The sequence below is a fragment of the Rhododendron vialii genome, chromosome 6a (genome assembly GCF_030253575.1).
Source record: "Rhododendron vialii isolate Sample 1 chromosome 6a, ASM3025357v1".
Lineage (NCBI taxonomy): Eukaryota > Viridiplantae > Streptophyta > Magnoliopsida > Ericales > Ericaceae > Rhododendron > Rhododendron vialii.
Window position 1 is genome coordinate 36,047,490 of NC_080562.1, and position 17,288 is coordinate 36,064,777.

General features: G+C 39.3%; 2 protein-coding genes across 10 annotated transcripts; one reads left to right on the forward strand and one right to left on the reverse strand.

Moving 5' to 3' along the window:
* LOC131330256 (pectinesterase inhibitor-like) lies at positions 1 to 763 on the reverse strand. Its single transcript, XM_058363776.1, has one exon. It carries the CDS (start codon positions 578 to 580, stop codon positions 32 to 34), a length of 549 nt encoding a protein of 182 aa, XP_058219759.1. The 5' UTR covers positions 581 to 763; the 3' UTR covers positions 1 to 31.
* Positions 764 to 8,917: 8,154 nt separating this feature from the next.
* Positions 8,918 to 11,862, forward strand: LOC131330255 (uncharacterized). 9 transcript variants are annotated; one of them, XM_058363772.1, is made up of 7 exons: positions 8,918 to 9,120; positions 9,250 to 9,285; positions 9,322 to 9,387; positions 9,515 to 9,601; positions 9,779 to 9,916; positions 10,071 to 10,296; positions 11,544 to 11,862. In XM_058363772.1, the coding sequence occupies exons 1-7, from the start codon at positions 9,007 to 9,009 to the stop codon at positions 11,552 to 11,554; spliced, it is 678 nt and encodes a 225-aa protein (XP_058219755.1). In that variant the 5' UTR covers positions 8,918 to 9,006; the 3' UTR covers positions 11,555 to 11,862. The 9 variants fall into 9 exon arrangements, with proteins under 9 accessions (XP_058219755.1, XP_058219756.1, XP_058219751.1 ...); XM_058363773.1 differs by having other exon boundaries at positions 9,355 to 9,387; XM_058363768.1 differs by having other exon boundaries at positions 8,918 to 9,285.
* The last annotated feature ends 5,426 nt before the right edge of the window (positions 11,863 to 17,288 follow it).

Here is a 17,288-nt window from a genome sequence, read left to right on the forward strand (position 1 = left end):
TACATGTCGAAAATAACGACTCAAAACACGTTTACACGAGAAAATCCACTAAAATAATTTCAATGATTCGGGCAAGGTTGGAGGACTTTCTAGTCAAATCTAAAAAAGAAAGTACTGCTGACCCGTACGGTTCTGGTAATAATATGAAACTAGTGTCACAACTCGAGATATTAGTCGTTGCATCTGTAGAAAGACCAGATGCAGATTTATAATTGGGGGACGACAGAAGATTCTTTGCTGTCTCGAGCTTGGAAATGGCTGTCTCATAGTTTCTTACGCATGTCTGATATACATCTTTTAAAGAGCTTGCCGGTGTGCTATTAAAGAGAGAGCCAAGAGTATTGAGGGTTTGGTTAGCCGAGGCTTCACCCGCATCGATTGCGATCCGTGCGAGGCCTTTAACATCTGCAGTTTCTGAATGAGGGTCGGATTTGAAAATCTGTAGGCACAAAATATTGTTGATAGTTCTGGGGCAGATTGTTCTAACCAAATCACTTGGTTGAGATGACGAGCCATTGAGTAGAAGCACTAGCAAAAGAGAAACCATCAAGGAAGAAGACTTACTGCACGAAAAATCCATTGCTAGCTAGCTACTCCCTATTCAACTTGAAAACAATTCTCTCTCTGTGGCTGTCTCTGGAGATGATGTCCTCTTATATATAGCTTTTAGAAGGCAACAACAAAAGCAAGGTACTACAGAAAATGAATGCAGTCAAAAGGTTTTTTTTTTTTTTTTCCATTAATGCCTTATTGCTAATATTGGTAATAATATCTTAAGGATATTGGTAAGAAGTTAATTATTCCACCTAATACCTTCCAAACGCTCCTCCGAACAAACCCCTCAATCTTGTGGAATCTCACACCCTATTTTGACGGTCCAAGTGGTTCATTTGTAGGTCTTAAGTGAAAATAATCATGCAAAAAATCCGGTTCATCAAATATTTGTAGCAATATGAAAATTTCACACCTGCATTGCAATTAATGCACTTTATAACTTCAATTTTCATCAATTGATTTGAATCATGAAATAATCAAAATCTAATCAACCTAAATTTTGTATGAATGATTTAGATGTTAGGATTTACGAATTGGATCATCATAAGACTCTAAGTTATTAGATGTTGCGTTTGAGATGTGCGTAGGTGGGGCTCTTTTTTGTTGAAAGGAATTAAAACTTGCTACCGTGGTAAGAAAACTCAAATGCCCGTTCTATTTTTTCTATTATTGATAAAAAAAAAATCCCCAATAGAATGACAAATTTTCATTTGTATTAAAATGGATAAGGGAAATGATGGATAATGTTAGATTTTTATAGAAAGAGATGTCAACACGGCCGTGTGTATGGGTGTTGTTATTTTCCCTACGTTTATTGAGTGTTAAATGATATCTTTAAATGCTTATGTTGGTTAACAAGCTTGTTATAGAAAGAGATGTAAGCAATGGTATCTTAAAATGCTTATGTTGGTAGCTTCCTTTTTTATGGTGTTAAATGATCATAATTAATAATCAGGACTAATTTGTTAAGTAGTTATGAGGATAAAAAGATTTTTATAGAAAATATTTCAACACTGTAAGGTGTATCCATGTGCTGTTTCTTTTCCTATATATGTTTATTTGGAAAATGTATTTATATCAATATATAAATAAATACCATAAAAAAAGAGATTTTGCAAACCCAAAATTTTGTTATTTCAACTACATTAAATGATCTTTTAAATTGGTCAATACTCTCAAGCAATGTTTTAGAAAATACTTACTATTATTTTCTGCTAAGAATTATTACACAGGTTTGCCTCGGAATGAAAAACAATTCTGAATCCTTGTCTTACAGCAATCCTTATAGACATAGTAATTTCTCTCTCTCTCTCTCTCTCTCTCTCTCTCTCTCTCTCTCTCTCTCTCAAGAAGCCACCGCCCCGCATCTCTTCCTTCCCCTCCTCCTTAGGGTTTCACACCCTAATGGGTGACGGGAGGGGAGGGATTTCTCCCCCTCGTGGAGTTTTTTCATTTCCCGATCTCAGATCTCAGAGGTTTTCTCTCCTTCCTCGTTTACCCCCATCCTCCTCCTCCCTAAACCACCATCCGCCGCCCTCTCCTCCACCTCTCCCGCCGTGTAGTTCAACAGCTTTTGGAGGTAGTGCCTTGCAGATTGTGGTCGCCAGAGGCGTCCTCCCCCGCCGAAGTAGGAGATCTAGGTTGGTGGATGAAGTCTGCTCCGGTACGGCGAGCTCCGTTCGGTTCCATTATCAATTTTTCTCTTTTTTGTTCTCTTCTTTGGTGTCCCCTTTGTGGGATTTATCCTCGTTTGTGGGGCTTCTATCACTCCTATGTGGGTGTTTATGGTTATTTTCTGTAGTGCTCCGACTGTTTGGAGTGATGGTTTTAGTTGGAATTGGATGTAGTCTTTGGACTGAGTCTCCTTCTGCTTAGTTTCTTGATCCTTGTTTAGGGATGGAGTTTCCTCTTGATGTATTGTTTATTGGATCTATAATATCATCTGTTATCGTTTTGGCAAAAATAAAATCAATCAATTCACTCGTATAAATGATATTTTTTCTTGTTCGCTAATAAATCGACTAATTACTCTCATGTTTCTATAATTTTGTGCAACAATTTTTTGTTTTGCTTTTGAGTAATTTTTTTCCCGTAATTATGATCCTAGTAGGAAAGGAGAGGTGAATTCCAATGGATCTCATAGAATCTTAAGTTTTTCAATCACTTACTCAAACTCATTATCAAATCCTACTCAACAGAATATAATTCTGGAGGTACATTGGCTTCAGTACCTGCAGGATTATTAATAGTACTCTACATTTGAAACTAAAACTGGTTCTCAATCCCTCTACCCCTCTCTCGGCCGGCAAGCGACAGTGGCTGCAAGGGAGAAGTTCTGATGGTTGTGTTGTTGAAATGAGTGCTTTCATCTTTAGCATGCATGCATAAACACAAAGATATATAGTAAGAGTAAGAGTAAGAAGTGTCCTCTTGTCTAGTGTTTTTTTTATTTGTAATTTCCTTCTATTTGATAATGGATTTAAGCACTGCGTTTACATAACCTACTAGAGTGAGGTTGAGCCTTCGAGGATAATGAGACAGTACTGAATTAAAATTAATTGCGTTGGGTATAATTGGGTTTGATAATTCCATAGAAATATAAGTCGAATTAGATGTTCCTTGTTCTTCAATCCGTTTGACGATGCTTTGCTTTGGGCATACGCTTAGAGTGCATCGCAAAGAGGGTCTACATGCCGAAAATAACGACCCAACATACGTTTACACAAGGAAAGCTAAAACAATTTGAGTGATTCGGGCAAGTAATTGAGACTTGAAAGCCAATTTATCGAGTTTGGTCGGTATGGCCGGTTCTGGTGATACTAAGAAAATAGTTTCACAATTCAAGTTATTACTCGTTGCATCTGCAGCAGGACTGGATGCAGATTTATAATTGGGAGATGACAAAAGATTCCTTGCTGTATTGAGCTTGGAAATGACTGTTTCATAGTTTCTTCCACAAGTTTGATATCGATCTTTTAGAGGGCTAGCCGGTGTGCTATTAATCAGAGAGCCAAGAGTATTGTGGGGGTTCGATATGACGGGACCTTGTCCTGAGCTAAGGTTCTCCCTCTGTTAATCCGTTCTCCTGCCTCTAGACCTGCAACAAGTCACTAGGGCTATGTAAGCCCAGTGACCCTCCGACGATCAAGTTAGATCTTGGGGGAGAATGTAGATCTAGGGTTTAGGGAAGATGGCATACCTCTCAAAGATGAATATCCTTTTGTATTTATAGACCTAAGTTTGCTTTGCCTCCAAGCTAGAGCGTGGAGGATACACTCGAGTAACCGTCTCAGGTGACGTCATGAATGACAAATGGAATAGAAACGGTTATGGAGCACATCGCCCGATCTGACCCCAATGATTATGCCTGTTACACGATCTTCATGGGCCCATCTGGCGTAATTGCCTCCTTTAGGGAGCTTCGGATACACCGAAGCAGAAACTTGTGCTAAGAGTATTCTCCGAAATCAGTCTTTCTACCGAGCAACGAACTGAGCAGCATGCCCGAACCATAGGTTCCAACCGACTCATTGACCGAGCTCCCACAGGGCTCTGGCTCGGAACACCTAGCCAGGTTACTGAGGAGTTGATCGAGGCCACCACAAGTATTAAGGGTTTGGTTAGCCAAGGCTTCACACGCATCGATTGCAATCCGTCTGAGGCCTTTAACATCTGCGGTTTCTGAACGAGGATCGGATTCGAAAATCTGTAGGCACAAAATATTGTCTATAGTTCTGGGGCAGATTGTTCTAACCAAATCACTTGGTGGAGATGATGAGCCAATGAGTAGAAGCACTAGCAAAAGAGAAACCATCAAGGAAGAAGACCTACAGCACGAAAAATCCACTGCTAGCTACTCCATATTCAACTTGAAAACAATTCCCTGTCTGTGGCTGTCTCTGGAGATAATGTCCTCTTATATATAGCTTTTAGAAGGCAACAACAAAAGCAAGGTACGTAGTAAAGAAAATGAATGCAGTCAAAAGGTTTTTTTTTTTCATTAATGCCTTATTGCTAATATTAGTAATAATATCTGAAAGATATTGTTAAGAAGTTAATTATTCCACCTAATACCTTCCAAACGCTCCTCTCAACAAACCCCTCTATCTTGTGGAATCTCACAACCATTTTGATGGTCCAAATTGATGAAACTTGAAGAAACTCGAAGGTCAAGGTCTCAAAATTAGAGGGCTTGATCCGAAACACTGTAAATCAATCATTTTTCCCTTCTAATCTTCTCTATTTTTTTTGTTTCTCCCTTAAAGTTCTTTGATTTTAATACATTACTTTGACCTAATTTTCCCAGGTAAAAAAACAACCCTCTTCTCAAATTTGGGTTGATAAAAATATTAGGGCTTTTAGGAGCTTGGAAATGGATGAAGGCATTGTTGTATCCTACTCGCTTAGCACTGTTGTATCTTAGCTTGAACGTAGAATTGTTAGAGCTAGATTTGTTTCATTGTATAAAAATTCCCAAATCCAAAACCTTAATCTGCAAGTGTTAGAAACCATACAGATATATTACTTAATTTATTTATATCTTGACATATGTTTTTCTCTCTTTCATGGATTTCAGAGCAAGCTCGAGCATATATGCGCTTTGTTTTAGCTATATATTAGAACAAAAATAAAGAACTAAATTGTTTACTAGCTTCTCTTTCTCATTTTAGTCCTTTCTTTTTATCCAGCAATCGGAAAGATTCCGAGCTAAAAATAGAGACATTAATTCTTCCATGGTTTGCGAAAGCTAAAGGAGATTCTTTGATTCCACAGCAGCCACATGTACCAGTACCGAAAGCGCAAACTCAAGCTATAGAACATCGAGGGAAGGGGACCCAATGTGCGATTGTATGCGTAGAGCTCTGTTGAGGACTTCAACGACGGTGAAATTCTTTGTTGTTTGTTGGTAGTTTAATTTTCATTGTTTTGTTAGTTTTTTCTGATTGTTTTGTGTAGATACTCCTTAATAGTATATGATTCGATTGTGAAGTATAATTGTGGTATAGACTAAACTCGCAGAAGACGATGGCACGATTCAAATTGCCAAGTACGTTGTGTGGAATCCATCTGGTTAGCAATAGTATCAATGAATATTGAACTTTCCTTAAGCGAAATAAGGTTTCCCATATCCTCCATTCTTCATTTTCTGAAGAAACTGCCAGTTAAGTTGAGCTTGCTAGGTTGCCCCCCATTTGTTCCTTTGGTGAATTATGAGCCGAGACAGCCCAAATTATTGAGGTATTGCTTGTCTTGTTTTAATGGATTGTGCCGAAGCATACCTCGTCTATTTGTGCTTGCGCTTGTCCAGTTGAAATGAGGAACCAAATTTTACACTATCTCCAGAATGGACCAAAATAGAGTACCATAATTCGTTGAAAGGAGCATAGCATCCAAGAAAAAAGTCGTATTCATTAATCTCATGGAATGCAGTACAATTAGAACAATATAAGTCGTATTTCTTTTCTAAAGATATTTCTTCTTCTCTAAAGAAATGGCCGTACAACATTTTTTCGCTAATCGGCAAAGAAGAAATATTCAAAGGGAAGGGGATTGATTACATATTAAGATTACAGAACTTAGAACTATAACAATAGCCTAAACCGGGAGGTCCGGGACATATCAATGACTCAAGCCCCAAGCAGATATCAACCCCAAAGCAGGACAATAGGCATTTCCATATCACGGCAAACACCATCAGATATCTTTGGCATCTTCTTCGACAAATAAAAGCAGAGCCCCGTATAAATGGTCACCATCCACTCAAATGATAACCATGAGGAATTAGATAACATGAGCTGCATATTCATTTCAACAGACGTAAAGCACAAAGATTATATTATCGTCAACCGCATCAGTAAACACGAGTTGCATCAACATTTTATCAATTACAGGAATCCCACGTCTCTTACATCAGAAGCAGCAAACCATTCCATTAAACATAGACATCAGGCGAAAAAAATTGAATAAGGATAAAAAAAATAAGCCATGAACAAGCCGGCTTTTCATTTATAAGTTGAATTTTCTCTCTCTAAACATATTTCAAGGTGCAGGTACAGAGAAAAATTTGGAACTCGTATAAAATTTGGAAACTTCTTTGATTGTATAAATTTCTTTTGATTACCTAAGAAAAAACCTAAAAACGGAAAACAATTTGTAGAAAACTAGGGAGAGAGAGAGAACCGGAAAGTAGAGAGAGAGAGAGAGAGAGAGAGAGAGAGAGAGAGATTCCTTTGCTGAAGAAAGCAGATGAATTGAGAGGCCTTTTCTAGTGACGAGGAAAGTCAGCGCACATTAATAGGAGATAGATTGAGAAGGGTTCAAATTAGTTGGGTCATGTTCATGACTTATTGAGTCATTTAAGTTGACCCAATTAAGACCTAATTAATAAATTGGTTAGATTTTGGATTGTGTCTATTTTCTAGTGAATGGGTCTAGGTTGATTAATGGGTTTGAGTCTAATTTGTCACCTCTAATTTTTTCTTACCTAAACCATAAGCAAAATATTGCCCACAAAAAAGCATCAAGATCGAAGATTCTTTTTTGCCAGCCAAAAGCCCTAATTTTTCATCAACCCAAATTTTTTTTTTTGATAGGCTTCATCAACTAGAATTTGAGAAGTTGGTTTTTCTTTTTCCCGGAAAAATTAGGTCAAAGTAATGTACTCGATACAAAGCTGCCAAACATTCTAACCAATAAACACTAAACACCCGAATAAAGGAAGCTACAAATCGACAAAATCGAGTGTACGAAAAATCCAAGGCAAAACCCTCAACTGCGAAAAAAGAACCGCATTAAGGTTGGTAGCCCCCCTCCCCCTCTCTCTCTCTCTCTCATTCATGTTTTTGTTTTTGTTTTTGTTTTGGCTTAATTGCAAAAACACACCCTAAATTATTACTTTTTGACAACTTTATCCCCTTAAGTTTAAATTCGAGCAACTTCACCTCCTAACTATCAAATTTGAGCAACAAAATAACGTACGTACCCTTTTGTTAAAAAAAATACGTTATATATACTCCCTCTTCCTTCTACAGTATTTTTCATGTTCTCTCTCTCTCTCTCTTCCGCCTCTGTCTCCCTCCTCTCTCAGAAACCCACCCAACGCTCCTCCCTCCAGACGCAGGCGACGGCCTGCACGACGCTGACGACGGCCTGCACGACGCTGACGACAGACGACGACGCCGACCTGATTCCCCAGTGAACGACGACGACGACCTGCTTCTTCCCATCCGTAAGTTCTCTGTTTAGTTAAGTTGGTTTAGGGCAAAATAATTGGGAAGCCTGCTGTTTATTGACATGCATAAGGGCTAAAAAATTGTTTATTGTTGTTTATTGTTTTCGAATTTAATAAACCCTAAATCTCTGAGTTGAACATGAGATCTGGAATTCATTTAATGCTGATTAGCTGATTAGCTTTTGGGGATTTATTCCTGAATTTGGGCCGTAACTTGTATGGTTGCCGACGACAGTGGCATACGGGCCACGTACTTAGTTTTATTTGTGTCGACCTTTTGGGTTTATGTCTGCTTAAAGTTACAGTTCTTGTTTCTTAATCGAATCACGATCATAATTTTTTAGTATGACACTTTTTTGGTTTTGTTGTTTAGTCATGCAATGATTCAAATTCATGACCACGTTTGCTGGATTTGGTTCAAGTAGTTGTAACCAAATTCCACTTAGTCGCTACCCGGAGCCTAAAAAATCTCTACCTGTAGCGAGCGACCAGATTCTATGCAATGTTGTTCGATAAGGTCAACTACCCGTAGCCGCTGGAAAATTTTGAACAGGTACCCGTAGCCAAAAAAATCTCTACCCGTAGCTAGTGACCATAAACTATGCAATGTTGTCGATTTTGGACAACTACCTGTAGCCAAAAAAATGCCCTACGCATACCCGCTGGACAATTTGGAAAAAAAACCCACGATCCACCCAGGTGGTGAGTGGAGGTGGTGCTGGTGGTGTGGGGTGGTGATGTGGGAGGGGGTAATTTTGGAGTAGGAGGAGGAGTATAAATGGGTTTTACATTTAGGGTTTTTTCTGGTGAGGTTACAAAGGTGTGGAGGAGAGGAGAGGAGAGGAGAGGAGAGAGAGAGAGAGAGAGAGAGTTTTATCTGGTGTGTAGAGGTGTAGAGGAGAGTTTTTAAAAAGGGTGTAAAGGGCATTTTTGAACATTACTTTACTTTTCCATCCAATTTTGAAATTTTCCATCCAAATTCATAACAGAATTGGATGGAGAATGGGGGAGGGGGTGAAGTTGCTCAAATTTGGTAGTTAGGGGGGTGAAGTTGCTCGAATTTAAACTTAAGGGGGTGAAGTTGCCAAAAAGTGATAGTTTAGGGGGTGTTTTTGCAATTAAGCCTTTTGTTTTTGTGTATACCTTTCTGAGATCTCCCTTTATCTGATTGGTGCGGGGGTTTTGAAATTCTCTCTAGGGTTTTGCGGGAGAAGAAGGTGATGGAAACTCCGATGCTCAGATGTGGTGTTGTCGGCCCAGTGACCCGCTCACGATCGAAAGCTGGAGAAGCGTTGTCATCGTTGGTGGGGAAAAAACGTAAAAATCGTGAGGTGGTATGCTCTGGCGAGACGTCTAACAGTTCGTCATCAGATGATCTTCTGATGCATTTACAGATTGACGAAGAATTCTCTCGCGAGTATTGTTTCACCGACTGCGAGAAATCAGACCTGCTGCTGCTGCAGGCATACTCAGATCTAAAGAAGAAATACGTCGCTAAGGTAGCTTCCGTTCAAAAAAAGAACACCACCGCAAAGGTAGCTTCCGTTCAAACAAAGAAGAACGCAAAGGTAGCTTCAGTTCAAAAAAAGAAGAAAGCAAAGGTAGCTTCTCTCTCTCTCTCTCTCTCTCTCTCTCTCTCTCTCTCTCTTGCTCGTTGTCCTTTTAGACCTTTCTCAGATTTGATTGCTGCGGGGGTTTAGAAATTGTTGGGTGTTCCTCCCTCTATAGGGTGTCACTACAAATTCTGAGGAGGAGGCGGTGGGCTTGACATCAGAACAGCGGCAGGAATACTCCCACAAGGATTTCGATTACCCTGTATGTATAACTAACTATATTAATTGTGTACAAATACTACATTTTCTTCTTCTTCACACGTACTACTTACTTCGCTCTCTCTCTCTCCCTCGTTGCATCCTCGCCATCCTCACGCTGCAGTGTATTTATGCATGTTTTGTTCTTTTTTTTTTGCTTCTGTTGATGTGATGGATACAGGAGTTTTATCGTGGACCTTCTAGCGACCTACCTATACACATTATTTTAGCTACAGAATTCAATCCAGATTTACCGGCTAATTTCTCCCGTCAGATAAAAAACTCGGCCAAGGCTATGGATTATTACAACAGTCGATTTGTAAGTAGTTGATTGTTTCTTCTCCTGTGTGTGTGTGTGTGTCTTGTTCTTGGTTTGTCAATTCGTAAGTGGTTGATTGTTTCTTCTTCTTCTCTGTGTGCGTGCGTGTCTTGTTCTTGGTAACTACCTTGTGCATGATTTTGGACTATTGTAGAACTCAAACTACGTCGAACCTTTTAATCCCCTCCTGATGACAACGCGGGAGGTTGGTGGTGGTTATTTGGATTTCGTTGTCATAGACACCCATAAATCAGGTCGACATGCCAATGAGATGTTCCAAGCTATCCTGTATACCTCTCCTGGTAAGGAACCCGAGGCCCTCATGTGCAGACCTGAATACATGCCCCCTGGCACCAAGAAAGGTTACCGCCCCTTGAAAGGTACCCTTTGTTTCACTCTATTGTGTGTTGCCTGTACATTGGTATTACTGGATTGTGTATGGTCCTATGAGCTATCCTATACTTCTACAATTGCTGCATTGTGCTGGTTTTGAGATGTAGTAGCAAACATCAATAGGTTGAGATTGCAAATATTGATTTTGAATGGGTCACCATGATTTGTTTGTGTTTGGCCGTATAATTGGTGTATCTAAAACCTTGGTTGAGGTGGTTAGAATAAATTGCATTCATTGACGGATTGTAGTCATGCAACCCTGTTGGATATATGGAAGTGATAGTTAAATTTGGGAGGCTCATTTGTTACTTGATAAATCAATCTGGATTTCATCTTGTGTTTGGATTCTTGTGAAGACTGGATTTGAGGATGATTCAAGTTAATTGTTCAGACGGTGTTGTTTAAGATGTGTAGTTGATTAGTATAATCGATAGGCCAAAATGTGATTTACAGTGCCATAGGACGTGTGATACGGAAACAAACATAAATATCTTCCAGTTTAAGGAGTTCAATGAGGCAGTTCTGGGATTTCTGCACAGATGATCCACTACCTATCGCACTCAAATTACTTCCTAATATTAATGGTAGTTGAGGCATACATTTCTTGTGTCAAGGTGTTATTAGTTATTTTGATTCAATTACGAGTATATCTTTGTAGAGATGCACGTCTTGTTCCAAATTGTTTGTTCACTGTTGGAGAATCCTACAATTTTTTTAGATTTTCTTACATTGACTTTTCAGAATGAACAATCATTTTGGGACATCTTAAAAATTGGTCAAACAGTTTGCATCGGAGGTTGTATTTGTTAACTGAAATGCATATAATTGGTTTTATGAATGAAGTAATAGTACGATTAAATTACGTATTATTGACAATAAGAGTAACTGTTCTGTTTCGTGGATCTTCTATGTGAGTGCCAAAATGTATATGTAATGTTCTTAGGCATTTTCCATATGGTGTACCCAAGGGATTGTCCATCCCATTGAGTGTACCGGAAGGAATACGAACACTTTCGATTTGTGAAGTCTTGTCAACGGGCAATAGGGTAATTCCACTCACTCACGCCTAGGCAATTGCTTCCCTTAATCAATTGCACTGTGTGGTAGGAATTGATTCGTAGAGTGGACTGAATGCAATTATATGCAGAGGTATTGGAGTGTTTATGCGAGGCAATTGGTTACACTGAAATTTTTACGGGCTTTATTAACCTTCCTGCTATTGTGCTATTTGCAGTTGGTTGGTGACATTTGACAACAATGGCAGTATGCTCTGGAAGGTCCATTTTTATGGTATTTGTGTGGAGTGGATCTCAACTTCTTAATGTATGGGATTTCGAATGCTTATTAGCAGTAGTATGTTTACTATGTAGTGCATGGTTCATTGTAAGTGTTATCTTTGTGGGGGTGAATTGTATCTGTCTGTCTGCTTTTGGATGGTAACAAACTACTACTATGAAAGACCCACTTAGCTTACAGTTTGGTTCATTTGGACGGTATGTGTGTGGAATGGATCACTTCTTTTTACTAATGGATTTTGAACGCTTATTAGTGGTAGTATGTAGAGTGGATTGTAACTATCTCTGCTTTTGGATGTTAACAAGGAGTACAATAAAAGACCAACTTAGCTTACAATTTGGTCATGGCACTTCTCTGCCATACATTGCCATTCGAAAGTGTCATCTACTTATAAAGTGTCAAGTGTCAACCCATTATTTATTCGATCTAAAGCCATGTTTCCTCTTCTCCTTTCTCCTTCTAATTCTCCAATAGTTTGGTTCCTATGTAAATTAAGTATTGTACCAATTCATACAATTTCAACAATTTAACCAAACAAATGTTGAACAGTTTCCCCCAAGACCTTGAAAATAGGCATACTAGTGTCGGGCTGTGTGTTCGTGCAGGGCAAAATGAACACATCAATCAGTGATAACTTTATTTATGGTAAAATCCCACTGTAATGAGGCCACACATCACCCTAACATAGACTACACATTCGATACGGGGCATCTTTTGAGCTGTGTGTGTACAAGCACCATAGAGACAAGCTGATTCTAAGAAGGAATGGGAATGACACCACAATGCAATCCTGTACTGTGACATTAAAAAAACACAAGGCTGGGCTTAGGAATTCCATACAGTACCACGGGAATCTGAGGTCTTGTGGCTTGGTGCCGAGAGAGGAAGCAGATGCCTGGGGTTGTGCCATCATAGCACAACTGCCCTGGGCCAGTCCACTGAGAGATATTAAGGATTTTGTATAGATTTGTGGACACCTAGAAAAAAATGCTGGTGAAAAGCTGGCATAGAGAAATTTGTTAGTTGTCCTGGTTACTAGCCCCCGTAGGAAACCTTCACACTGTATTGGAAGTCTTCTTTTCAAGTGATAGCAACATATACATTGTCTGTGCGCCTATCTTCAAATTTTCCGTTGCTTTTTCCCTTGTGGATCTTTATCCCATTTTCTTTGTTGTCGACTGTGCAAGAAATGGTGATGTTGTCAACCAGTGTGGTGAGTATTAACAGAAAGTCTACAGTTACCGATCGGGATTTCCCGATCGGAATCCCGACGCCCCGCCGGGCACGTTCCGACCACTGGAAGGCCGATCCGATCCGTCCAATAATTCTAAAAAAAAAAACCGAGTGCGCCAACGCGAGAATAAATAGCATCCGACATGTGTAAGTGGACGATCCAAGCACTCCTTTTTTGGCCGATCCAAACACTCCGTTTTTGGCCGATCCAAACACAAAAAAGGAGTGTTTGGATCGGCCATTTACACACGTCGGATGCCGTTTATTTTCACGCAAGCCCACTCGGTTTTTTTTTTAGAATTATTGGACGGATCGGATCGGCCGTCCGGTGACCGGAGCGTGCCCGGTGGGGCGTCGGGATTCCGATCGGGAAATCCCGATCGGTAACTGTAGACTTGCTCGAGTATTAAATGGACGATAAAAGGGAAGCCTAAATCTTTACTTGCCAGTAGGGGTGGCAAATTGAACCCAGACCCATTAACAAATCCAGACCCATCAACTAGAAAATAGACCCAACCCAACCCATTTATTAGTTGGGTAAGAATGGGTTCAAACCCAGCTAACCCATTATTAGTTGGGTCATAATTGGATATCAATTGGGTCAATTTAAATGACCCAATGGGCAATGAAAGTAACCCACCAAATCCCATCTCTTAATTGGTCTCTTTTGCAATTGGGAAGTGGAGGAGTACGCCACCCCCCCCCCCCCCCCTCTCTCTCTCTCTCTCTCTCTCTCTCTCTCTCTCCCCTCCCCCCCACCCCCAGGAGCGTGGCCTTCTCTCTCTCTTTTATTCAATTGTTTTGTGCTAAATCACACGCGTCCAAAAATATTTTGAATGGTCCGAATTAAAAATCAATTGTGACCGGTAACAATTATTTTGACTGAAAACACATCTCATCCATTAATTGCGCGAATGGACCTGTAAAATTGTGCTCCGCCGTGAATAAATTTCTCTCATGGTAGTCCCGCAAAGGGTTTGGATTAAAAAATGAACTTATTTTTTTGTCCTTATTCAATTTTTTTTTTGTATTTTTTTTGTTTTGTGTCATATTTTTGTGACTTATTAATTTTTTTTGATGAGAGGAATCGGAAAAGTAAAAAAATTTGATTGAAACTTATAATTTTTTGAATAAAGACAAAAAAAATCAATAAGACAAAAAAAATTACTTATTCTCGTCTTTTTGAAAAAAATTATGAGTTTCGATCATAATTTTTTTTTACTTTTCTAATTTTTCGATCATAATTTTTAGTATATATGTAATTGGGTTAATGGGCTGGTCGGATTTGCTTTAAAATAAATGGGTTGAGTTGGGTATGAGTAATTAGACTCATAGTTAATGGGTCTAAATGGGTCAATGACCTATTAAATACCCAACCCACTAATAACTTACCCAATTTGACCCAAACCCGCCCGTTTGCGACCCCTACTTGCTAGTGTAGGAGGAGACTTGATTATTAAAGTTGCTTCTCAGTTTACTCTAAACCAGATAAGCGGACAAGTGACCGAGCACGATTTCTGGACGTCGTGCCGTCTTTTCGCTACGATAGTCTGGGAAAGATGTATCCGACTTTGTTAAGGACATTACCAGCCGGTTTTCATGAGCACCAAAAGAGAACTTAGAGATTTACCCAGACCCTTCTTTAGAAGCTCTCTATAGCTGTCGGTTTATTTATTTCCCACTCTACAGTCTACCCTTCATGCAGTAATTCTTATGCATCTGTGGCACAAGGTCACATGTATTGATGTACCCAAAATTCCCACACCCCTTATTCCGGTGTATCCATAGTTACTCGGATTTTTTAACAAAATTCTTACACGATCCAACGGTTGTGTAAGCACTGGAAGGGAGGTGAAGGAGATTTTGGTTACAGGTGATCTTGGGCTGAGGAGTTCCTAAATTGTACCATTGATTGTTGGGGTTGTGTTCTCTTCTTGGTGATTTACAGTTCTTTCAAAGGGACGACAGTTTCCAAAGAGATGCCAACCAAATTGCACTATTCTTGGCAGTTCTGTATTTCGTTGTACAACACTTTAGAGCCTATTTGGGTTACAATCTGAATATGTATAGTTGTAATTATCGGCTACACAAGCGGATAATGACTGCATCATAGTATTATGTAACGACCTTTTGTACGAGAGAATTGTGTTGGCTATTCTTTTTATTTTTCGGCAAAAGTCAGTATAATTAGTTATAGTTAGTGAGGTTTTTAACTAGGGGTGGCAAACGGGCGGGTTTGGGTCAAATTGGGTAAGTTGTTAGTGGGTTGGGTCTTTAATGGGTCATTGACCCATTTAGACCCATTAACTATGAGTCTAATTACCCATACCCAACCCGACCCATTTATTTTAAAGCAAACCCGACTCGCTCATTTACCCAATTATATATATACTAAAAATTATGATCGAAAAATTAGAAAAGTAAAAAAAAATTATGATTGAAACTCATAATTTTTTTCAAAAAGACGAGAACAACTAATTTTTTTTGTCTTTATTCAAAAAATTATAAGTTTCGATCAAATTTTTTTACTTTTCCAATTCCTCTCATCAAAACAAATTAATAAGTCACAAAAATATGACACAAGACAAAAAAAATGCAAAAAAAATTTGAATAAGGACAAAAAAATAAGTCAATTTTTTAATCCAAATCCTTTGCGGGACTACCATGAGAGAAATTTATTCACGGCGGAGCACAATTTCACGGGTCCATTCGCGCAATTAATGGATGAGATGTGTTTTCAATTTTGACTGGTCAAAATAATTGTTACCGGTCACAATTGATTTTTAATTCGGACCATTCAAAATATTTTTGGACGAATGTGATTTAGCACAAAATAATTGAATAAAAGAGAGAGAAGGCCATGCTCCTGAGGGGTTTGAAGGGCCGGGGAGGAGGAGAGAGAGAGGGCTCCTGGGGGGTGGGGTGGGGTGGGGTTGGGTTGGGGGGAGAGGGAGAGGGAGAGGGAGAGGGAGGGAGAGAGAGAGAGAGACGGCTCCTGGGGGTGGGGTGGGCTGGGGTTGGGTTGGGTTGGGTTGGGGGGAGAGGGAGAGAGAGAGAGAGAGAGGGGGGGGTGGTGGATGGGGAGGGAGAGAGAGGAGGGGTGGGTGGGGAGGGAGAGAGAGGAGGGCCGTACTCTTCCACTTTTCAATTGCAAAAGAGACCAATTAAGAGATGGAATTTGGTGGGTTACTTTCATTGCCCATTGGGTCATTTAAGTTGACCCAATTAATGTCCAATTATGACCCAACTAATAATGGGTTAGTTGGGTTTGAACCCATTCTTACCCAACTAATAAATGGGTTGGGTTGGGTCTATTTTCTAGATTATGGGTCTGGTTTTGTTAATGGATCTGGGTTCAATTTGCCACCTCTATTTTTAACCCAACCCGATACACGAGTACATGGTGCCCATCACTCCATTCGCAACTGTCAGCAAAGCACAAACTGGCCATAATTTGCTAGGCTATTGGGCAAAAAGTACCACTTCTGTAGGGAAGAAGACAATAGTGTTGCTAAATTCTGTTCAACCAATCAGAAAGTGGATGACATTACTCAACCTTATGTGAGGCACGCACATGGTTCTACTTTAATTATCAGAGTCGTTCATTTTGTAAAGCTTGATTTTTACATGATTCTTGCAAAAGACAACCTCAATCTCGCACCTAAGTTAATCGAATAAAGAATTTTAGACAAAGAATTGGATGATTGTCTCAGTATTTGAAGATATTTAATTGAGCTTATTGTTCTAAGGAGTGGCCGGTCAAAGAATTAAGCTTACAAAATGAGTTGCTCCTATTCTCACCTATTTCGGGTTAAGAATATGTGAAAGCACGTTTTTCTCTATAAAAACGGTTCGTTTTGTGTGTTTTGTTTGTTTTTCTGAGTTTTTGCTAGATATGGGTTATATTTTTGGATTAAGCATTTGAGGAGTCTAAAAACTACAAAATTATGACCAAAAGCAAAAACGGAAAACAATTTGTAGAAAACTAGGGGGAGAGAGAGAGAGAGAGAGAGAGAGAGAGAGAGAGAGAGAGAGAGAGAGAGAGAGAGATTCCTTTGCTGAAGAAAGCAGATGAATTGAGAGGCCTTTTCTAGTGACGAGGAAAGTCAGCGCACATTAATAGGAGATAGATTGAGAAGGGTTCAAATTAGTTGGGTCATGTTCATGACTTATTGAGTCATTTAAGTTGACCCAATTAAGACCTAATTAATAAATTGGTTAGATTTTGGATTGTGTCTATTTTCTAGTGAATGGGTCTAAGTTGATTAATGGGTTTGAGTCTAATTTGTCACCTCTAATTTTTTCTTACCTAAACCATAAGCAAAATATTGCCCACAAAAAAGCATCAAGATCGAAGATTCTTTTTTGCCAGCCAAAAGCCCTAATTTTTCATCAACCCAAATTTTTTTTTTTGATAGGCTTCATCAACTAGAATTTGAGAAGTTGGTTT

Bases quoted from the DNA above. Each gene is read 5' to 3' on its own strand.
- LOC131330256 (XM_058363776.1), bottom strand. From the start codon at position 580: ATGGATTTTTCGTGCAGTAAGTCTTCTTCCTTGATGGTTTCTCTTTTG.
- LOC131330255 (XM_058363767.1), top strand. From the start codon at position 9,007: ATGGAAACTCCGATGCTCAGATGTGGTGTTGTCGGCCCAGTGACCCGC. The intron at 9,602-9,778 runs GTATGTATAACT...TGATGGATACAG, and splicing joins ACAAGGATTTCGATTACCCT to GAGTTTTATCGTGGACCTTC. The intron at 9,917-10,070 runs GTAAGTAGTTGA...GGACTATTGTAG, and splicing joins ATTATTACAACAGTCGATTT to AACTCAAACTACGTCGAACC.